Source organism: Gadus morhua, chromosome 19 (assembly GCF_902167405.1).
Source record: "Gadus morhua chromosome 19, gadMor3.0, whole genome shotgun sequence".
Lineage (NCBI taxonomy): Eukaryota > Metazoa > Chordata > Actinopteri > Gadiformes > Gadidae > Gadus > Gadus morhua.
The window spans coordinates 11,069,467-11,092,728 of record NC_044066.1 but is presented as its reverse complement, the minus strand read 5'-3'; the positions used below and the strand labels follow the sequence as shown (position 1 = coordinate 11,092,728).

At 48.7% G+C, this 23,262-nt stretch overlaps 2 protein-coding genes across 2 annotated transcripts in view; both read left to right on the top strand.

Moving 5' to 3' along the window:
* The window catches only part of grk3 (G protein-coupled receptor kinase 3), a 41,378-nt gene extending 36,907 nt beyond the window's left edge, over positions 1–4,471 (top strand). Inside the window, exons 20-21 of the mRNA XM_030341312.1 lie at positions 590–703; positions 932–4,471. Of these exons, the coding sequence (XP_030197172.1) occupies positions 590–703; positions 932–1,093 (276 nt within the window). The 3' untranslated portion in view covers positions 1,094–4,471. The remainder of the gene's footprint in view (positions 1–589; positions 704–931) is intronic.
* Positions 4,472–10,603: 6,132 nt separating this feature from the next.
* myo18b (myosin XVIIIB) overlaps positions 10,604–23,262 on the top strand; it is a 33,603-nt gene continuing 20,944 nt past the window's right edge. The window contains exons 1-17 of the mRNA XM_030342237.1: positions 10,604–10,795; positions 11,041–11,769; positions 12,252–12,315; positions 13,590–13,702; positions 14,237–14,404; positions 15,131–15,341; positions 15,752–15,894; positions 16,759–16,859; positions 17,770–17,833; positions 18,084–18,228; positions 18,579–18,749; positions 19,139–19,229; positions 20,079–20,271; positions 21,110–21,190; positions 21,691–21,811; positions 22,208–22,355; positions 22,896–23,079. Of these exons, the coding sequence (XP_030198097.1) occupies positions 11,116–11,769; positions 12,252–12,315; positions 13,590–13,702; positions 14,237–14,404; positions 15,131–15,341; positions 15,752–15,894; positions 16,759–16,859; positions 17,770–17,833; positions 18,084–18,228; positions 18,579–18,749; positions 19,139–19,229; positions 20,079–20,271; positions 21,110–21,190; positions 21,691–21,811; positions 22,208–22,355; positions 22,896–23,079 (2,652 nt within the window). The 5' untranslated portion in view covers positions 10,604–10,795; positions 11,041–11,115. The remainder of the gene's footprint in view (positions 10,796–11,040; positions 11,770–12,251; positions 12,316–13,589; positions 13,703–14,236; positions 14,405–15,130; positions 15,342–15,751; positions 15,895–16,758; positions 16,860–17,769; positions 17,834–18,083; positions 18,229–18,578; positions 18,750–19,138; positions 19,230–20,078; positions 20,272–21,109; positions 21,191–21,690; positions 21,812–22,207; positions 22,356–22,895; positions 23,080–23,262) is intronic.

Below are 23,262 nucleotides of genomic sequence, written 5' to 3'. Positions count from 1 at the left end.
CTTAGTTATGGTTCCAAGTCAACGCAACGCAATTGCCACGCAGACGCTTCGACGCAGTCGTGAACCTCTTTTGGTTCTGCATCGGGTTTTAGTGATCGGACCAATCACAGCCCTTGTTCCTACGTCGCCTCGGCGCAAGGTTAACATTTTTGGGAGGCGCAAGTCAGGCCCTTGCAGTAGACGCTAGGAGGGTGCGCAAGGACATAATGGGTCCGTGAACCCCCTTGCGTTGCGTCGACGTGGAACCATAACTAAGCCTTTATTTCCCTGCCCTTAATGCTGCTGCTGAAACTGTGCTTATTCCCTCACGTCCTTACCTCCACGTCCTGCTAAATACTGCTCCCAGAGAGGAAGGCCTTCCTTCTGTCGAGCAGTCCAGTCCAGCGGGCGGATCCTCCTAGCCGTGTCTTGAAAGTTGCTTCTACTCAGTAGAGCAGAAGACCCCCTTCCCTAAATCACAAATAAAACCCCTGTTGCAGCATTTTTTAGTTTCCTCAAAAAACGGCCGTACCACACCACTCGTGTGTTTCGGCCGGTGTCTCCCTCCGTCTGCGTGCTCGCCTCTGATTGGCTCCCGTGTGTTGTGCAGCAAAACCTGCTGACGATGGAGCAGATCCTGACGGTGGAGGAGACCCAGATCAAAGACAAGAAGTGCATCCTGCTGCGCATCAAAGGAGGAAAGCAGTTTGTGCTGCAGTGCGAGGTGAGCCACGCTCCCATACCTACGGGACATCAAACGGGGATGCTTCAAATATTAAGCGTGTTCCGTGCTTATCAAATAAAATGTGGTCCACACACTCAGAAGAAAGTGATGTGTGTGTGTGTGTGTGTGTGCACGTTCTGTGTGTGCTTGTCTGAACCCGTGTGTGTGTGTGTGTGTGTGTGTGTGTGTGTGTGCACGTTCTGTGTGTGTGTATGTGCCCGTGTGCAGAGCGACCCGGAGTTCGTCCAGTGGAAGAAGGAGCTGACGGAGGCCTTCACCGAGGCCCAGAAGCTGCTCCGCCGGGCCCCAAAGGTCATCGGCAAGGGCCGGGCCGGCATGGTGGAGCTCTCCAAGCCCCCCCTCACCCACCGAAACAGCAACGGGCTGTGAACCGGCCCCCAGCGACTCGCCCCGCCCGACCCACCGCCACCACCAGACGCACGCACACACCGACCACACCTCCAGACACAAGACACCCCCCCTCCCCGGCCCTCAGCCCTCTCTCCCTCCGCCCGCCCCCGCCCGACCGGCCATAGCACCGCCTGGTCCTGCCGCCTCCTCCACCTGCTCCGCCTCCAGCAACGGCCCCCCGAAGACGGCGCAGTGCGTGGGCCGGCCCCCCCGCCAGACTAAGCAGACTCTGTATACTTGTGTTTGAAAGAAAACAATACGCACACACACACCATCTCTCCTGTCTCTTGTGTTACGGCCAATCACAGACGGGCGGGATGGGCGTGAACCGTGAACGGTGGGAAGGATGAACTGAGCATGTGCGAATTGAACCCCCCCCCCCCCCCCCCCGACTCTCTGCATGACTGTGGCGAGGACCGGGGCGATTAGGTCGCAACGTCCTCTCTCTCTCCTCGTTTACCGCCGCCCTGCTCCTGTGTCTCTCTACCGACCTCGCCTGGCTCCGCCTCCTGCTGCTTGTGTGCTTCTTCTGCGGCGGTTTCTCTGCGGTTTCTCGGCGGTTGGGATGCGTCTCTGTCTCAGAGATGGACCTCAGACCCAGGTGGGGGCGGCATGGGAAGGTGGGGGGGAAAGCGGTCAGAGCAAGAGGGGTTCAACGCAACACGCCTTCCTCCGAAGATAATGACTTCCTCTGGACACATGCCCACACATAGACACTGACACACACACACACACACAGACACACACACTCACACACACAGATAAACACACACACAAACACACACCAGCTTAAACCTTCCCGTTGGGAGTGGAGTTTGCTGGCTGCTGCGTCAGGTGCTGCTGCACTGATCCCATTCCTCCGTTTTTGTCCCTATAAGCCCCTCCCCCCCCCCCTCTTCACTCCCCTCCTCTCCCCCCCTGCCCCCCTCAGTCAGTGCTAAGACACGGGGCGGTGGATCGCCACACGGAGAGGATCTGGATCCGCTGGCGTTTGTAGGCGAGGGGGCCGCGTGCGGAGGCAGAAGGCGGGGGTCTGGCCGGAAGACGCTGCTCCAGGTGGCCTTACACACACACACACACACCTGTGTTTGTGTATCGCTGGTCTCAGTTCATCTTCTCTTCTCCCCCTCGCAAACAAGGGGTGAGGGAGGATGAGGGAGGGAGAGAGGGGGGAAGGCCCATCACCTCGTCCGTTTAGTCGTCATTATTGAAGTGCGTCATGTGCCAACGTCCGTTTTCCCTCGGGACCCGCCTGAACACAGGATTAAGAAGCCTCCAATCAGAGAGCACCGAATCATTCCATGGCAGGAAACAGGAAGTGGAAACCACGGACTCCTCATCAAAGAAACAAACAAATCTTTCTCCTGTACAGCCAGTTGCCATAGAGACCCCCTTCAACACCCACACACACACACACACACACACACCCCCCTAGATCCTATATATATATATATGATAATATATATATATTATTATATCCACCGATGGGACAGCAGTTACTGTTGCTGTGGAAATGGAGCGTAACCTTGGTGACCGCAGCGTATCCCTGGGGGATCAGTATCCATGGCGGAGGAAGAAGAGGGAAAATTCAAAAAAAGAAAAAAAGTACAAACAATGTCACTCCGTTTTGTTATGAAGGATCCACAGGAGACGGACTGCCGGGATTGGATGAAGTATCGCCGGGGTTGGAGTGTACATAAAGCAACCCTTATTGTTTTCTCTCTGTGCATCTCCAGTATATACGTGTACGCTACAAGCCTGTCTGCAGTCACGGGGGACTACTTGTGTCTGCCGCCCGGCAGAACCTTTTGAATGAACTCCTATATATAAATATCATTTCAGGGTTTTTAGATTCTCCCCCCCCCCCCCCCCCCCACCATGCAGTACACTGTTGTCTGTGACGTCCATGCATTTCTAGAGCTGTGATGTTTGTGTGACCTGCAGTTGGATGCGTTTGATTTTTAAAGCGGGCGGGGCTGGGGGATGTTTGGCGATGTGATATTTTTTTTTTGGTTTTTAATTGTATTTTTCTTGGTAGCCTTTAAAAGTCAGGGGAGATGTTTTTTGTCTTATAGAGAAATCGCGTCACCTATCAAGGTGTCTTTTATTTTTGTAAACCAAAATGGTTTTTTGTTTTTCGCTTTTTTCAATTGAACATTGTCTTTGCACCTTTTTTAGCCCAATGTGTTACTTACTAGATGTTGTATGTGCCAAATAACTGTTGCTGGCTGAGTCCAACGCAATGGGGAGCCTCCTCATTACAGCAACAGCCAATCCAGCTGTGTGACTGCAACACACACACACACACACACACACACACACACACACACACACACACACACACACACACACACACACACACACACACACACACACACACACACACAGTGAGAGAGACAACCTACTATTAGCGGAAGCCAAGGTAGAGCGGTAGTGATCATCGTTGAAGGGTACAATACTGTGACCAAATGTTTTCTGGCGGAGGTGCCAGGTCCGAGACGCGTGATGCTTGTGCGGTGCTGCTGCCCCGCCCCAACCCCCACCGCACGCAGCCATTGGACACCGAGGAACCATGTGATTCTCTGCTCGTTTCCCGGTAGGTCTCGGTTTCACACCGTCTCTGTGTATGTCGTTTGAATGTCTGCACGTGCGTGTGCTTCATAATGGCTTTCTATGTTTATTTAGTAGAGATGGTTTGTCATACTGGTTTCTCTTGCTCAGACTCGCGCTCTCTAGGTCTCTCAACACAAGACAATTCAAAAAGAATGGCATATAGAGAAAAAACAGTTAAAAAGTATATATAAATATATGTGTATATGAATTGACAAAAATGCTCTAGGTTTATTTAAAAGATTTAATGTAGAAATCAAAAAAAAAATGTTTGGGGGAAGGTTAGGGTTTTGATGTGAGTTTAAATGTTTGTGGTGAAGACTTCAGCCTGAATCTTGCACATAAAGACTTATGATATTGTACCTGCGAGTTAAAGATAATTATTATTTTTTGAATACCGGACTTTTGCTCTTTTTCATATTTATTACGTGTTTGGGAAGCTAGCGTTCGCCGACCACGTCAATGAGCTCCAAGCTGAGACCTCGCTGTAAAAATACTCCGGTTACCACATCCCATTTTATGTTTTTTATTTTTTTTTTATTTGCCACAAACAAACACAAATACTACTGGCTTTGGTTTATATCATTGAGGTTCTGATGATACTGATATATTATTGATAATATTATTCAATGATTATTATTATTAAATGTATTTTATTTCAATGATTCATTTTTGTTTTCGAGACAGGAACTTGTGTGTTGGACTGCTTGTATAACAGTTCATAAATAAAAACTTTTTTTTCCTGTTGCCTGCTGTAGTGCTTGTTTCACTCAAATGACGTGTGTGTGTGTGTGTGTGTGTGTGTGTGTGTGTGTGTGTGTGTGTGTGTGTGTGTGTGTGTGTGTGTGTGTGTGTGTGTGTGTGTGTGTGTGTGTGTGTGTGTGTGTGTCATTAAAAAAAAAACTGTTTAACCATTTACTCCTTCCTCACATTTGGATTTTTTTTAGGATTTGTTTTTCTGACACTGAAGACAACCTAAAAAAAATCAGCTTTTGCGTGTTAACGTAGACTAAATTGGGATATTGCAGTGTTGTAATAGTTCAATTTCAAAGTTAACATTTATGTAATCCACTATGTATTGTTTTAGTGCACAGTGCACACACCGTACCTGGGCTTCTTTCCCTCGGTCCGCCTGTAGCAGGCGCCCTGGAGTAAGATGCCCTAATATCTCCTGCTCTGGATCTACAAGTTCACTAAAGTCATCAAAAAATGTTGGGTGATGGTAGGTGTAACCAGAGAAACGATACAGGTGAGTGACTAGCACTTTCGTTCAGACGGATGGAGTTCTCCTTGGACGGCGAAAGGTGGAGGTTGATTTGCGACAGGTTGTACTTAGGCCTGGGCCGAGGAGGCTGATGTAGGCCAAACTGTATCGACCGTCTCTTCATGTCTCAGGTAAGTGAGGGCTTTTGAGAACCACCATCGTCCCCATATGCTCAGGTCAGTGATTGATAGTTGGCTTCTATGTTTATCTAGATTGAGGCTGTGTAGTAGGCCTACCCTTTAGAAAAAGTGAATTTTGCCACTCAGCATTTTCAGTTACAGCGTCACAGGAATGGAACTCGATACCAGTTCATATTAGAGAAATTAGTCTTACCGTTCTTCTTCTGGACAGCTGAAAATATGAATCATTCGTAAACAGTTATGTGTACATGAGGACTGCAACTGCTTCTCCTGCTGACTTCTTGTCTTGCTTGCTTGTCTCCTATGTGCTCCAGTCCTTTCTTGTGCTGTGCATGCTAGTGTCTACATTTATGCGTTGGTGCTGCATGTTTGTGCTTTATGCTGCTGTATATGTTTACTGCATGTTTGTGCTTTATGTTGCTGTATATGTGCTTTTATTGTATGTGTTCTGCTCTAATCTAATGCACTTTCCTATGATGTTTTATGTACACTGCAGGGGCATTTTTTAGGTTTGTGAAATATCCGGGGTTTAGCCCAGAGGGAAAGGAAAAATGCCCGAAAAAAAAAAAAAAGCTTTATTGCGTATGCAAATTTTTTCATAATGCTTTACATAAATATACAAAATACGCAGTTTATTATAGCTTTAAATAGCTTCCTGACTGCTGTGCTGCTTATCCCCCGACATCTAAAGTTCCATTCGTTATTTTAGAGTAAAATGAATACAAGTGAGACTGACCTTACATATATATATGACTGGAGATAGGATAGGTTAATTCACTTGAGGTGGTAAACAGTCTGGTTATGTTTTTAAATTCTTTATTCTCTTGCCAGAAGGACCAGAAGGACTAAGCTACTTTGAGATGCCCCTGGAATCCCCATGTTTGTTTCTAGTGTAAAGCATGCAAAAAAGCAAGTTGATTTTTTTTCTTTAAAAAAAAAATAAGATTCGGGGCTAATTAAATAATATCCGGGGCTTTAGCCCCGAATGAAACAGCCTAGTGACGCCTCTGGTACGCTGTTTTATTGTCTGCATATTTTCTCTAGCTCACAGCTGTGGGAAAACTGTTGGAACCATTCTTAAAAGATATTTGATCGGGTAAAAATGTTTATATATTAATATCTATGAATGCATTTATAAGAACCTTATTTCTGATGTTACATTTATTTTTTTATTTGGGACTTCTGCTCCAAAGTCATTATAAATGACTAGTGTTGAATTAAAAACTAGTGTTTAATTAATTTTTAAACGTGGAGAAACTACCATAGATTGTTTCTAGCCTTTATGGGGCAGTATTTAGAAACATTATGTGTTGACAAACAAGTTGTATGTGTTGAATCTACTCAATGACTTTAAGGTACTGTACGTCATATTTAAGCGCTATAAATTGAGTAAATTTTTTTGGGTACTGCCGAATTCCCGTTATTGGACTTGTCTTTAATCAATACGATCAAAAAACTCGAACAACTGGCTGTTTCTTTCCTATTGGTGGACACGTCAATACTCATTAGTCTGTGATGTATGCGTGCTAAAGGGAGGCGTGACCTCAGAGTCTACGTTGATGCCATAGCTGACTATCGCGTAACCAATCTCAGGAACTTAAACCATTGGTGTAAACACACCTGACCAAGGGGAAGCATAGCTCAGTTGCGCCCTAACTAAAGTGTTGGTTCCGAACTTCCTGAAGTTTACTATTTCTACAATCCATGGTAACGGGCTCTCTCTCCCTCTCTCCCTATTTCTGTCTGTCTGTCTGTGTGTCTGTCTCTCTCTCTCTCTCTGTCTCTGTCTGTCTCTCCAGTTTAAATGGTTGCCACCGTCGCTTGGCTCCGCCCACTTCTGCTCCCTCCCTCCAGCTGCAGCTGTCACTCAAACCAAGCAGCTGATGAGGCTGGGAGACAGCGTGTGCGTGTGTGCGTGTGTACGCCTGGGCGCCTGTGCACGAGTGTTTCCCCCCCTACCGCCCAGAGAACCTTCTCAGTACGTTGGCCGATCCTTTGACGTTGATGTCATAAGTTATTGTGCAGCAGTTTCGTATCACAGTATCTGTCTCTCATGCCCGTTGCTTCTTCTCTGCTATCTGATTCGCCAAACAGGGCAGTATAACCGTATCCCCGTTTTACCTACCCCCGCCCCCAAACCCTCCTCCCCCTCCTACCCCCAGACCATGGATATTTATAGAGGATCGTCTGTCAGCCAGGGTGCAATTCTTATCATGAATGTTGAGTGTGTGTGTGTGTGTGTGTGTGTTTGAGAGAGAGAGAGAGAGAGAGAGAGAGAGAGAGAGAGAGAGAGAGAGAGAGAGAGAGAGAGGCTGTCTGTGTCACTCTATTTCTGACGGTTGCTCCACATTTCCCCCCCCCCCCCCAGCCCGCCTCTCCCAGTATGTGTCCGAGCTGGAGTTAGTGGAGCTGTCCGTCTCTGTTGGGCCCTCACACTGTCTGTATCCCATTGTTTCTGTACTGGAGTTTATGTGCTGAATTCAACAGGTATGTGGGTTTGGGTGTGTTGTGTGTGCGGGTTTGTGTGTTGATATGAGAGACGGACTGGGCCAACACCAAGTCAGGACTGGAAATAGCCCTGTTCGGGACAGGTTTTCCATCGGTCTCAGCGGCCCAAAACAGAACCACAGGCAGATAGACCGCTCTTAAATAATTGTACTGTTTGACATTAACCTGTTCACATTTGAGACCTTTCTCTGTCTGGTGTTCCTGGTGTGGACAGGAACCTTCTAGAAGTGCTGCTGGTGGTTTGTGGTGACCCTACAGCAGAGCCGTCACTGGGCACGATTGTGAGTAAACGCTGGCGTTGGCGCTAGACAACATGGACACCCCTGTCCCTCTTCAGCTGTAGCCCGAAGGTGCTCCATTTCCTGGAACTTATAATTGTTGATGATAATTAACCACATTTTCGCCTTTTAGTTTTAAAGGTGAGATGTGTTTTAATTTTGTGTTCGTCATTCATTTAACTTAGCTGTTTAGCTTATTTTCTTTTAAACCAGAAACAGAAGACATACATCCGTATAGATTTGTTTCATGAAAATGGTAAATTAAGAAGTGTGTTTGTGTGGGAGAGAGAGAGTATGTGTGTGTGTTTTTGAACATGCAACCATGAAGATGCAAGCACATACTTTGGTGTGTGTTTAAGGAGTTAACGAGGCCATAGTTGTATGTAGTGTAAACGCAAGAGACTCAAAACTCACCTGTTCAGAGTTCACCTCGACTCTGCATAGCAACCAAGCCCCTTCCGTCCACCATTGTATGTTGTACGTCCTGGCACTTAATGTACGCACTTATTGTACACACTAATTTATAGTACTTAATTGTGTAGCCTCTGCAGTAGCTGCTATCACTGCTGTACACGGGGTATGGGTTAGCCTAGCGATTGTTAGTACTTGCACTTGGTTCTATGAACATCTTTACTGTACTGACAGTGATATATTGTTTCACTTCTTATGACAAATGTACTTATTGTAAGTCGCTTTGGATAAAAGCGTCTGCTAAATACCCTAGATTTAATGTAAATGTAAATGTATGTGCTAGGTATGTAAGTGCCTAGGCTTATCTCTTCATCGGTCAAATGTATGGTATATTTTCCTTCATAACAATATGTTTTTGTCATCATTGATCAAATGTTATCAATGGCTGTCGAATCGATTCCAATCCATGGATCCTCACAGTCTACTATAATCTCCATCTCCATTTTAAATCGAAATTGGGTCCTTGAGCTATGATTAACATCTAACAAGACCTTATCACTCTTATTCTACGGAAGGGAATACTGGACAGGATGGCCGTTGGGATCGTTTTCACAGAAAACGTCCGATGTGCTCCCAGTTCCATCCATCTCTGTACCCTTGGCTCCTGCCTTCAACCGCCTCACACGTCTCTCTGTGTCTCCACCACCAGGTCCCCCCCCCCCCCCACTGTGACCCCCTCCACGTCTGGTGTCCCCGTCACTGTGAAACCAGCCATCTGTCACCGCAGCGCTTTGACCGTGCACACCTGGCGTCGACAACCCTCCCCCCCCCCCCCCCCCCCCCCCTCTTTGAAAGACACCCGGTGTCCCCACGCTTTGGCCCAGCACACCTGAGGCCCCCTCCCCCACAGAATGGCGCTGTCGTCGCGGTTAAAACTGTGGGAGAAGAAGGGAGGTGTCGAACGCTCTAACCGCCCGACTAACCCCCGCTAGGCTCTCCGCGACGCCTCGCTCCTAATCCCCGTATGATTGTAACACGTCCCCCGCCCCGTCCCCCCGTCCCCCCGTCCACCCACCCCGTGTGTGTGAATGTTTTTTTCAGTGCGATGAATCAGCCGTTAGTCACTCATGTCCCCCCTGCCTGCTGTGAGCGCTGGTTGTTTATAGACCTCTATGCATCAGATCTCTGTGTGTTCCTTTACGTTTGTTTGTGGTCGTGTGCGTGCGTAAGAGACGGACGCACGTCGGGCTGTGATGGTGTGGGGTTGTGATGGTAACGATTGCATGGGCGCCGGCGGTGAGATTGGGTGACTAAGTCACGGTTGATGCTGAGATTATTACAGAAACTGTAATAGGAGTGGTGTTTATCCATCGCTGCCTCCAGAAGGATGGTTGAAGAAAGAACAACCACAGTCGTGACGCAAAGTAGTAGTTCCTCGTGGTCCTTTCAGATAGTTCACACCGTTTGCTAAATGTCAGTTCCCCAGTACATATGTATAATGATCGTTTATTGAATCATTTCCTCCATGGATCCTCAGAGAGCAAATGCGTGTTGGTGTTCAATGCACGAAGCTGTGTAACGGTTGTACAGATTTGTGTTACATTTGTGATGTTGTGTGTTGTGTCTTAACATTCATCACATTGTCCTGTGTGCATTGTGTTTAGTTCTAATCCATATCGAGATTTGAGTTGGAATGCTTTAACTTCTGACCATGTCGTACGAATGTGTGTAGCCAGACGTTTCTGTTGTGTTGCATCATGCTGATATTTTTATAAGACATGCATGTAATTATAAATCAGAGTGTGAACCTGCCGTCTGGTAAGTTTGTCTCCACTTCCCGTGTTCACCAGTCACATAATGCCTCCACCTCTTCTGTCCTCTCTCTCTCTCTCTTTTCTCTCCAACCTCTTCCATCATCCCTTCATTCATCCCTTCATTCATCCCAACCTCTTTAATCATCACTTCATCACTTCATCATCCTTTCATACCTTCATTTCAACCTCTTGCTTCATCTCTTCCTCCAATAAACCCTTCATCCCTTCACCCTTTCACCCCTACCTCCTCCATCACCCCTTCACCCCTACCTCCTCCATCACCCCTTCACCCCTACCTCCTCCATCACCCCTTCACCCCTACCTCCTCCATCACCCCTTCACCCCTACCTCCTCCATCACCCCTTCACCCCCTACCTCCTCCATCACCCCTTCACCCCTACCTCCTCCATCACCCCTTCACCCCTACCTCCTCCATCACCCCTTCACCCCTACCTCCTCCATCACCCCTTCACCCCTACCTCCTCCATCACCCCTTCACCCCACCACAGATAAAGGAGGAGAAGAAGCCGCCGGAGACGCTCCCCTCCCCTCCGCCCCCCCTCTCGGTCGTGCCGGGGGGCTTCCTCAAGCAGCTGGTCCGTGACTCTGAGAAGGAGACCAAGCTGAAGGAGCCCGAGGTCAAGGAGGAGAGAGCGGTGAGGTCCTTCAGCTTCTCGGGGCTCTCAGGGTCTCCAGAGAGAAAGGCCTGGAACAATGGAGGAACGGGTGTCAAATAGTCGTGTTTAGTAGCAACACGCAGAGCACTAAAATGACAGGAGAGTTGTTAAAGATCTTGGAGCATTCATTGTGTGTGTGTGTGTGTGTGTTTGTATATGTGTGTGTGTGTGTGTGTGTGTGTGTGTGTGTGTGTGTGTGTGTGTGTGTGTGTGTGTGTGTGTAGCCCAGCAAACTCAGTGACAACCTGGTGCAGCAGTTCCTCCTGGAGGATCAGACTCCACCAATCCTGGAGGCCGAGATGTTGCTCCGAGCCCAGCAATTGGCTGAAAGCGCAAGCGAGCGGGAAAACTCCTCCCAATCAAATCGCAGGATTTTATCGCCCAGGCCCCCTGTGACTCCTGAGCTCCAAAATGGAGAGAGCAAAGAACAGGAAGTGACCCCCAAGCCTCCAAAACAACAACAACAACAAAAAACACAACAGGAAGTGAGGTCGGAGATGGACAGCAAGGCGAATGGCAAGAAGATGGTGGAGGAGGAGAGGAAAGTAAAGACAGCGTTGGTGGAGGTGGAGAAACCAAGAACGGTGGTGGAGGTGAAGAAACCAAAAGTAATGGTGGAGGTAGAGAAACCAAAAGTGGTGGTGGAGGTTAAGAAACCGAAAGTGGTGGTGGAATTGGAGAAGCCAAGAACAGTGGTGGAGGTGAAGAAACCAAAAGTGGGGATGGAGGTAGAGAAACCAAAAGTGATGGTTGAGGTGAAGAAACCAAAAGCGGTGGTGGAGGTGGACAAAAAGAGAACGCAGGTGGAGGTGGACAAAAAGAGAACGCCGATTGGTTTGGAGAAACGGACAGAGGTGGTTAAGACGGAGAAGCATGTAGATGTGATAGCAGAGAGACAGGACCCAGAGGGACGGCCAGCAGAAAGCAATGTGACGGAAACCCAACAGAAAGAGGTTAGTTTGGCTTATTCCACATGCATATACAACACACACACACATGTATACGTACACAATACATGCAATGGAAAGCACCCACATGAACACATGTATAGTTACCCATGTGCACTCAAACATGCACACGCACACACATACATGCACACGTGCACCAGAAAGCCCCCACACAAACGAGCAATCACAGGTGCTCACAAACACAAACATACACACATATACGCAGGCATCCATTTGAACACAGAGTTGCAAATATGTACAGTTGCAACCAAAGTTGTGCCCAGAAGCACACACCCATACAGACTCACAAAAATAGATGCACCTTCCCACGCACGCACGCACGCACGGGCGCACACACACACACACACACACACACACACACACGCACACACACACACACACACACACACACACACACACACATCCACATGTATTCTTATGTTTAAAAAGTAAAATAAATCGTGAAAACATTAAGAATTCTGTTCCAGGTGAAAGACGTGTGGTACGAGACCGGCACCGTGTGGTACGTCCACAAGGACGGCGTTACTCTGGGTAAGCTATGCTACGCTAGCGAGCTACCGTCGCTACGGGCTAACCCCCTCGACCGTAGAGGGACAACTGTCCGTCTCACTCACCCCGGTGGACAGCCCTCCGTCACACCGCCGTCCTCACTCACACTCCTACTCAATCACTCCTCCGACACGCACCCCGACCCCCACGCCCACAACTCTGAGACGCTGTGTATGTGTGTGAGAACGACCCACACCGGAACACACACAAATAATGAAGAACTAATTAACAAGTGCAGCTCCAGCCCCGAGGCAATGCATCCTGGGAAGTGGTGCGTCCACCTCACCGCTACCACCACCACCCTCCACCCCTCCTCCGGTCGGGATGACACGCGATATGAAACAGGACCCCCCCCCCCCCCCCCCCCCCCCCCCCCCCCCCCCACCCCAGGGGAAATATCCTTCGATAGCTGCAGCCGAACACATAGCAACTAGATAGTAAATGACCGTCTGTTATGAAGACGCAGCCGGCTTAGAACACACCGAGCTCTTCCCATCCCTCCCAGCCACTCGCACCCTTGACCTTTCCCTCATGACCCATGTGACCCACCCTCTACTCATCCAGCTACTGTACTTAATACAACCCCCCCGCCCCCCGCCCCCCGCCCCCCGCCCCCCCTAATCCCTAAAGACTCACACACGCAGCGCTGATCCTCACACAACCCCCGGCACAGCAGAGAATTATCTGCACAGAGCATATGTAGACTGATGCGCACTCACACACACACACGCACACACACACACACACACACACACACACACACACACACACACACACACACACACACACACACACACACACACACACACACACACACACATAAAGAAATCTAAACGTATAAACGCCAGCATTAATGCATTATGAATATGAGGGATGTATATGGACTTAAGTATGTGCATGTTAATGCACAGCTTTACATGAAACATATGACTCATCCGCCTGAGACTAACTAAAGCATATCATAGATAATCCTATCTTATAAAGCTTTACCACTTAAAGCTTTACCAGGCGGGCTAAGGGCCCATGTCAATTTCTATTGTCACACTTTATGTTGAAGAAACAAAAGTAAAATATACTAGCGTATATAATCTATCTATCTCCAAAACCAGAACTACTATATAAGGGCCTGAATGCTACAGTTTATCCAGCAGGGGATAACGTATTCCTTTGGTTCTTATAGTGGTTGTGTGTAGTTCTCTTTGGTTGGATGACCACATAAACAGCCTGTAACCGGTCGGGGTGGGGTGTCTTCGTAGCGACCCAGCTCAAGCCAGACGTGGGGACCCCTGAGCTCCCAGAGGGTCTCGTGAGGGTCCGGCTGCAGTCGGACGGTTCCCTGCATGACGTCACCGAGTACGAGATAGAGAAGGTAACTCTTACAGCTTGAACTCTGACTCTCTCCCGCGTTGCCATGGTTCTCACTGCGTTTGCTGCTCTCGTCTCTGTTTTGCTGCCTCACTATATATATCTATACATCTATGTATAGATATATATAGTGATGCTGAATGCAATGACTCCCTCCCTGAGTTCACTTGGACCCTGCAGCCCTAACCCCCACCACCCCTTCCCCGCCCTTATTCTCCTAAAAGCACCCTTCTAACGTACGCACTTATTGTTTGATTGTACATCCTGGCACTTCAAATATTATATGACTTAGCATTTTGCGGCATCTTCCCCCAGCTATCTTTGTTGTGTGCGGGGAATGGGTTAGCCTAGCAATTGTGAGTGCTTGGCACTTGTTTTTATGAACATCTTTGTTGTACCGTCTGCGATTTATTGTTGTTTTTCTTCCTTCTGACAAATGCACTTATTTTAAGTCGCTTTGGATAAAAGTGTCTGTTAAACGCCCTGAATGTAAATGTTTAGTATAAAATGTTTACGTCCCCCCCCTTGCCTTCTCCAGTGCAACCCCTCTGAGTTGGAGCTGTGTGAGGACCTGAGCGAGCTCCAGTACGTCAACGAGAGCGGGGTGCTCCACACCCTGACCAGCCGAGCCCAGGCCAGCCTGCCCCTCACCCAGGCCGGGCCCAACCTCATCAGCCTCTGGCCCCCCTCCCACCCGCACAGCAAGGTACTGCGTCCCAACACCCGTCAGGAGGGGGGGGGTCTTATTGTGAGACCATCCTTGCCAGTAATCGATGTCCAAACATGGCTGCGTTGTTCCAAAACCTCCGGCCAATCAGAGTGATGCTTGTGATCTCTTTGTAAAGTAAAAACATCTTCCCCTCTGAGAAAAGCCTTCTGTGCCGATTACAGTTAATCTTTGAACATCGTTATTCAGTCTAATGCAGGTTAAAACATTTGGGATTGTTTATCATTCCTCAGGCGCCGCCATTATCTTTATGTTTGTCTGACTGTGGCTTTCAGGCGCCGCCATTATCTTTATGTTTGTCATGGCATTTTCAAATGTTTTAAAAGGCAGTTCCAACAGGATGGAGGCCAGACCGATCTTTGGACGGAAACAGGATGTGAACTCAGAGATGGGTCTCATAGGCTAGGAAGGTTGTTTCCATCACAACTGCTCTCCTCCGGATAGAAAAAAAACTGAAGAGTATAGCATAATATTTCTGATTGACTCAAATCTTTGAAATGTTCATAAGCAAGATGACATTTGAGCCAATCCATATCGATTCCAAACGTCTGACCTCTCTGGCTTGGCTCCAGTCGTCTTCCTAGCTGTTCTCTGCCCTCTGTTGCTCCTTTGTTGCTGCTCTGTTGTCCCTGCTCGGGGTTCGGTCTAACCACCCTAACACGACCATACCACCCTCCGTTAACGTCGCCCCCCCTCTCCTCCCAGACGCCAAAGTCCCGGCGGGGGGAGTGTGTGTGGGAGGCGCCCCCGGCCCTGTCCGCCCTGGTCCAGAGGATGTACGTGTCCCTGGTGGGCACGCGCAGGGACCACAGTGTGTGCGCGCTGGGCCGCAGCGGCACGGGCAAGACCACGGCGTGCCAGGCCTTCACACACACCCTGCTCAAACAGGCGGGCACCGTGGGGGGCAGCGTCACCGGTGAGGACCACGAAGGAAGATGTAGACAGTAGCGCTGGCTACACACTGTATACCCTTGTATAGCGCTGTCATAGTTCATTGCATTTTTATATAGTGCTTTTGAAGACCCCCAAAGCATATTACAAAGTTAGTGTGTGTGTGTGTGTGTGTGTGTGTGTGTGTGTGTGTGTGTGTGTGTGTGTGTGTGTGTGTGTGTGTGTGTGTGTGTGTGTGTGTGTGTGTGTGTGTGTGTGTGTGCGCGTTGGGTGCATGTGTATGTATGTATATATATATATATATATATATATATATCCATGCAATTCTATCCATTTATCTACTGAAGCACTTCATTGTAGCGTGGAGACCTGCACTGTAATGATATAACCACATCATCATATTGTGTGTGTGTGTGTGTGCGTGTGTGTGTGCAGTGGAGCGCGTGCAGGCGGTGTTCTCCATCCTGCGGTCGTTTGGCTGCGTCAGCTCCCCTCACAGCGACGCCTCGTCCCGCTTCGCCATGGTGCTCTCTCTGGACTTCAACAATGCCGGCCTCATCGCCGGTGGTCACCTCCAGGTACCCACCCCCTAGGGCCTGTCCTACGCTCCCCGTACTGTCCGGCTCCAGGTCCCAGGCTTTTATGTTCAGGTGCACAGAGAAACACGGGATTAAACCGAGCCCTGAGGAGCTTAAGACAAGGTACCGGCAGCCGCCAGACATCATGACATTTAAAGCCCACGTAGCTGTAATCCCTTAGCAACCTGAAACCCCACCCCAAACGACACACCATGGTAACCTTATTCACAGCGATAAAATGTGAAGAAACTAAAATACAACGAGTATTTTTACTAAGTCGTGGAGCTCTTTCTTTTTGTAGCTATTCCAATTGTGACTGTATGCCTGCGATGTTCTGAGCTTCACTTAGTTAGTCGCTTGGGATGAAAAGCGTCTGCTGAATGACGGCCTGTAAACAGCACTCTGCACTCTCTCTAGTTTCTATTTGTGGGAGTTTACAAGGATGCTGATGGAAGGGTTTAAAACCAGGAGCTGAACTCCGACCACCAGTGGAGTACGCCAGTGCTCACCGAATGGACATGTTGTCCGATCAATTGTCTATGATTTTGAACCCTACCACGTTGCCATTTGTCTAAGCAAACCGAAGTCCAACTTTGTCCGGTCCCATTTTATGCCGCAAAAGCTGAGCTGTAACGCATCCTTCCCATGATCCTTTGCAGCACTCGAAGTCGAACGCTGTCAATTGTCGCGCACAATTGTACCCTCCGATAAAGTGGTTCCATCCAATACAGCTGCCTTCTTAACACAATTGTCGTGGACAATACGAAGTCGATTGGGCTTTCTTTCCTTTTCTATGGTGTCTGCTGAGGTTCATGCATTCGGTATCCATGGTTACGTGTGTATCTTCTGTGTTGCCTCCATCAGACGATGATGCTGGACAAGTGGAAGGTTTGTCAGAAGTTGGAAGGAGAGAGCAACTTCCTGGTGTTCGCTCAGATGATGGCTGGGCTCAGCACCGAGATGAGGTTTAATGCACGCACATATACACAACCACGCACACACAGACACACTCACGCACACACACACACTTACAATCACAGATACGCACATGCACACACATGCGCACAGACACACACACACACACACGCGCACAGACACACACACACACACACAAACAACCCCACACACACACGCAGATGCACGCACACCCACCCACACACACACACACCCACACATGCACCAACACATACACTCAATCATACACACACACGCAGACACAGACACACACGCACGCACACATAAACATTCAAGCTTGAAAGTATGCAAAGTCCTAAACACTCTCAGGAGATAGAGCGTGTTGTTTGACAACCAGAATGTTCCTGGTTTGCTCCCCAGCTCATCCTAGCTATGTGTCGAGGTATCCCTGAGCAAAACATTTCACCCATCTGCTCCAGACTGGCTGCCTGCAGCCTTGCATGGCTCTGTTGTCTAGGTGTTGTCGGTGTATAAATGGGTGTACGAATGGGTGAATGGGAGGCAATAATTGTAAAGCCCTTTGAGTGGCCACTGGTCTGAAAAGCGCTTTATAAATGCATTCCAGTGGACGTGTGCACACGTACACATACACACACCCACAAAAAAATAAAGACACGCATACACAACATCGATATGCAATGCCTAACCACCAACCAACACACACACACACACAGACACACACACACACACGCAGAAACACGCACGCACACACACACACACACACACACACACACACACACACACACACACACATAGCAATGCCAACCCACACACACACACAGACAAACACCAACATATGCTAAATGCTGGCTATGGCATATGATCTGATTATGCAGGATTTTTTTTGTTCGATGATTTTATTCTATGTATGATACATGAGATGACCTCTCACCCCAACAGGACTGAGCTGCAGCTGCACCAGCTACCGGAGTTCAACTCCTTCGGTATCGTCCCCGCCACCAAGGTCAGTGTGCTAGGGGATGGCTGGGTCCTACACACACACACACGCACGCACGCACGCACGCACGCACGCACGCACGCGCGCACGCGCGCGCGCATTTACACTACACATTCCAATATGGATTTTCCCAACCACAAAATCAATGTTGCCACATATCTACTGACTATTGAACCGAGCCGGTGGTTGGTTTCGATGTGGGTCGCGTGGATGGCACCCTCGGAGACTGACGCTATGGCAACCTGTCCGTCGCCAGGTGGAGGAGAAGCAGCGCGCGTCAGTCGCCTTCAACAAGCTGGTGGTTGCCATGGAAACACTGGGCATCACCGCCGGAGAGCAGAAGGCGATCTGGCACGTCCTGGCCGCCATCTACCACATCGGAGCCGCGGGGGCCTGCAAAGGTATCAGTGATGAACACAGAGGAGTCCTTCTGACCCTTTTCTAGCTTCATATGAGTGCAGGCTAGTCTGGGGGCTGGAGTCCAAAGCACATGCCCGTGTTGAAACAATGCATGAAAAACATAGACTTGTGCTTTGCCCCTTCAAAACTTTATGTTTCGATTTCATATTTTTGGCCGTGCTCCAAATACGAGAACAAAATTAGCTCTCTGTCTGCTTTGGGCTGAGGCGTATTTGACTCCAACTTTGCAAGGATGTGGGTTCGAACCTCACCAATGTCCTTGAGAATTAAGAATTATAAAAATCAGAAAGCATAAAAGTACCTTTCCACAACTCCTTTGTCTCTGCTCCAGTGGGCAGGAGGCAGTTTGTGAACTTTGAGAGTGCCCAGGCGGCCGGGAGCGTCCTGGGCAGCGAGGGAGAGGATCTGCACACCGCCGTCTTCAAGCACCACCTCCGGCAGCTACTGCAGAGAGCCACCGGGGGCAGCAGAGAGAGGCTCCCTGCTGCCGAGACAGAGGACGGTGAGGACCACACACACACACACACACACACACACACACACACACACACACACACACACACACACACACACACACACACACACACACACACACACAAAATGAAACGTACATTTACGATACTCAAGAGAAACCGTCACACTTGGCTATTTTCTAATATAAGCGAGTAATGCTTCACACACGTTTTTATGACACCATCTCTGTTTCCGTGAAGAAGACCATTGAAGTCATTGGTCCGGGATTTGCGTCCGTTCATCCAGTTCACAAACATTACGTATATTGTCCAACATTTTTTAGTTGATGTTGCAGGCCGTGCCTTTCTGAACGACACGATGGTGTGTAGGCCAATAAAAAGCATGTTGGTGAGGGAGTGATGTTGTCCCTGACTGCAGGTCCCAGGCTGACTGCTTCTCAGTGCGTGGACGGAATGGCTTCTGGACTCTATGAAGAACTCTTCACTACCATTGTGTCGCTTATTAACAGGTCAGTGTGCACACACACACACACACACACACACACACACACACACACACACACACACACACACACACACACACTCTAATGCATACCCATGCATACACACAAACACACACACACACACATACACACACACACACACACACACACACTGCTCATCATAGCGGCTTCACCTGACTGATCTAACTGAAATGAAACCAACCAACAGAAAACATGATTTGATCATGCTACCCAGGGAACGTGTGGTATGACAGCTGTGTTATGAGGTGAGGTGTTGGTGGTGATATTGATGGTGGGGGAGGAGTCGGGAGTGGTGTTGATGGAGGTGGTGGTTCCGGTTCTGGCGGTAGTTCTGGTTCTGGTGGTGGCGGTAATGGGCTGGAGGTCATGGTGGGGGTGGTGCTGGTGGTGGTGCTAGTGGTGGAGTTAGTGGTGGTAGTGGTAGTTCTGGTTCTGGTGGCAGTGGTGATGAGCTGGAGGTGCTAGTGGTGGAGTTAGTGGTGGTAGTGGTAGTTCTGGTGCCGGTGCTGGTGGTGGAGGTAGTGGTGGTGGTTATGGGGGTTGGTTATAGTTATGTTGGTGGTGGAGGTAGTGGTGGTGGTTAAGGGGGTTGGTTATAGTTATGTTGGTGGTGGAGGTAGTGGTGGTGGTTAGTGGTCCTGGTGGCTGTGATGGTGGAGGTAGTGGTGGGGTTAGTGGTCCTGGTGGCTGTGATGGTGGAGGTAGTGGTGGTGGTTAGTGGTCCTGGGGGCTGTGATGGTGGAGGTAGTGGTGGTGGTTAGTGGTCCTGGTGGTTGTGATGGTGGTCCTGACTAGAGCCTCTTACGGTGCCCCCCCCCCCCCCCCCCCCCCCAGAGCGCTGAGCACCCGGCAGCTGACCCTGGCGTCGGTGGCGGTGGTGGACACCCCGGGACTGAGGAACCCCCGGCACGCCGGGGAGGAGCGCGCCGCCGGCTGGGCCGAGCTCTGCCACAACTACCTGCAGGAGCGGCTGCTGGAGCACTACCACACACACACCTTCACACACACGCTGGAGCGCTACCAGCAGGTAGGACCCCCGGGAGGTAGGACCCCCGGGAGGCATGACCGCGCCCCTCCTGCTGGGGTCACACCTGTCCCGTTCTAGAGATACTAAAATGGGAAAACTGTCATTTATAAACTGTCATTTAAATATTATTATAGCCTATATAATTGTGCCCATTTATAATTTCTCATATATTTATAGTTTCTCATGTATTTATTATTTCGCATATTATTATTATTTTTCATAAATTTATAAATTCTCAGGTATTTATCATTCCTCATTTATTTCTAATGTATCATGTGTTTATTATTTCTCATGAACTTATTGTTTCTCATATATATTTATTATTTCTCATATATTTATTATTTCAGATATGCAGGGTTTTTCTTGGTTAACTCGTGCTTCAATATTTCTTTATTATTTCTACCATTCCTTCTGTTGCCTAGGATATCAACCTATGCCAACATGACTTCAATACACATCCTATATTTAGTCTCTTATATTTATTGTCAGATTTCTTCCTCCACTGTTTGATCCTGACATGAGAGAGACCTAACTCTGTGTGTGGTTCTAGAGCTACACCCTTGTGTATAGATGTGTGATAGAGGGTAACGCATACATATGTGTTATCTGTGTGTGTAAACATGTGTGTTATCTGTGTGTATAAACATGGACTGACATACACATGAAGACACGCACGTATGCACATAAGAAATCACAGAAAGGTTGGACATCGAAGTCATTGGTTTCTGGATGTACATCGTCCATTGGTCCAATTCGGAAACATTGCTGAAATGGTCCGAGTGATTTGTATTTGAGTACAAATCAAGGTGAGCTTAACCTGAGTATGATGTGCTCTCAGGAGAAGCTGGGTGTTCAGTTTGAGAGCCCAGAGAGCAGCCCGGCCGACGTGGTGTCGGCTGTGGACCAGCCCACCCTCCAGGTGCAGTCCTCCTGTCTTTACATCTCTGTGTACACACTATTCACATGCTATGGTTGTATTGAAACAAAGGACCTTCCACAAACTATGATATAATTAACATGAAATGTCTTTGCAACTTGTTTGTGTGTATTGCTTGTGTGTGTGGGGGGGGGGGGGGTCTGTGTGTGTGCGTCCTGGTTTGTGTGTCTGTGTGTGTGTTTGTGTGTGTTTGTCTGTCTGTGTGTGTATGTGTGTGTGCACGTCCCGGTGTGTGTATATATGCGTGTGTCTCTGCATGTGTGTGTGTGTGTTTGGGTGTTCAATGTGTCTCTGAATGTGTGTGTGTGTGTGTGTGTGTGTGTGTGTGTGTGTTCAATGTGTGTGCGTGCGTGCGTGTGTGTGTGTGTGTTTGTGTGTTCAATGTGTCTCTGAATGTGTGTGTGTGTGTGTGTGTTTGTGTGTTCAATGTGTCTCTGAATGTGTGTGTGTGCGTGCGTGTGTGTGTGCATGTGTGTGTGCAGGTGAGGGCTGCTGAGGCGGTCCCGCGGGGCCTCCTGTGGCTCCTGGATGAGGAGATGGTGACCCCGGGCTCCACTGAGAACGCGGCGCTGGAGAGGGTCTGCCAGTACTACAGCAACACCGGTACACCCAGCACCTGGCACCATTACCCAGAGTTCACTTCATTGATATTATTGAATGTAAATATGACGTATTGATTAGACCTCACCTCACCCTACTCTTGTTAATATCAATCCAGTTGAGCCGTTAAACTCTGGTAAACAACCTTTTCTTTCAGTTATGGATTGATATTTTTCAATTATATTGATATTATTGTATGAATTATTAAGGAAACATACCCTACACTATTATGAGTGGTACAAGTAAACTCTTGTAAACCACAACCACTTGCCCGAGCTAGTTATTAATTATTAAGGAATAGTAGAAGGAGATGTATGCTTGGTAGATTTAGATGAAGTCAGAATGGCTGCTGGTCCTGTTAACACCCCCCCCCCCCCCCCCCCCCCACCCACCCACCAGTGCGTCAGTGCGAGCAGCCCCTGCAGTGTGAGGTCAACCACATGCTAGGCCTGGACCCAGTGCGCTACGACCTGACGGGCTGGTTCGGTCTGATCCAGAACAACCCCTCCTCCCTCAACGCCGCCACGCTGCTGCAGAACTCCACCGTGTACGTGACACCCGCTGGGTGCTTGGGTGGGGCCTCGGTAAAGCTGCTGGTGCTGTAGTCTTGGAGAGCAGGTTTTTTTTTAAAGGAACAACCCACACAAACACCCCCTACCGGCCCCGCGCTCCACCTTTGAGTAGTGTTAGTTGTGTGATTGGCAGGCAGCAAGATGCATTCAATCCAATCACGGTTGAGGGGCCCTGATAGTTAACAAATGATCCAGGGGTGGTCAATCTAAATCAGAAAAAATGAAAGTATAGAGGCACATTTAAGCAGAACAGAGCCAGCACCTCTTCATCCACCATCACTTTTTCTGTCTAAATCAAGTTTGAGTGTCCTTCGTTATTACAACCTATTGCTTATTTTAGATGGCGTTTATATCCCAAGATAATTTTTTATACTGATATTCAATATACTATTCATATATTTTTTTGTTTTATTTTCTAGGCCCTAGTCAAATCCCAGCAGATTCACACACACACAAACATCGACCCTTTGCAGCACTTCCTGTTCTGATCTCTTCTGTCGTACCTCCTCCCTCAGTGGGGTGGTGAAGGCCCTGTTCTCCCCCAGGTCCTCAGTGCCCCCTCTGTGCCGGGGGCTGGGGGGCTTCGAAGGCAGCAGCCAGCGCTCCCTTCAGCGGAGTGGAACCATCCGGAAGACCTTCAGCGGGGGCATGGCCGCCATGCGCCGTCACTCGGCCTCCATCGCCGTCAAACTGCAGGCGGTGAGATCTGTAATCTGATCTGTAATCTGATCTGTAATCTGATCTGTACTCTGATCTGTAATCTGATCTGTAATCTGATCTGTAATCTGATCTGTAATCTGATCTGTAATCTGATCTGTACTCTGATCTGTAATCTGATCTGTAATCTGATCTGTACTCTGATCTGTACTCTGATCTGTACTC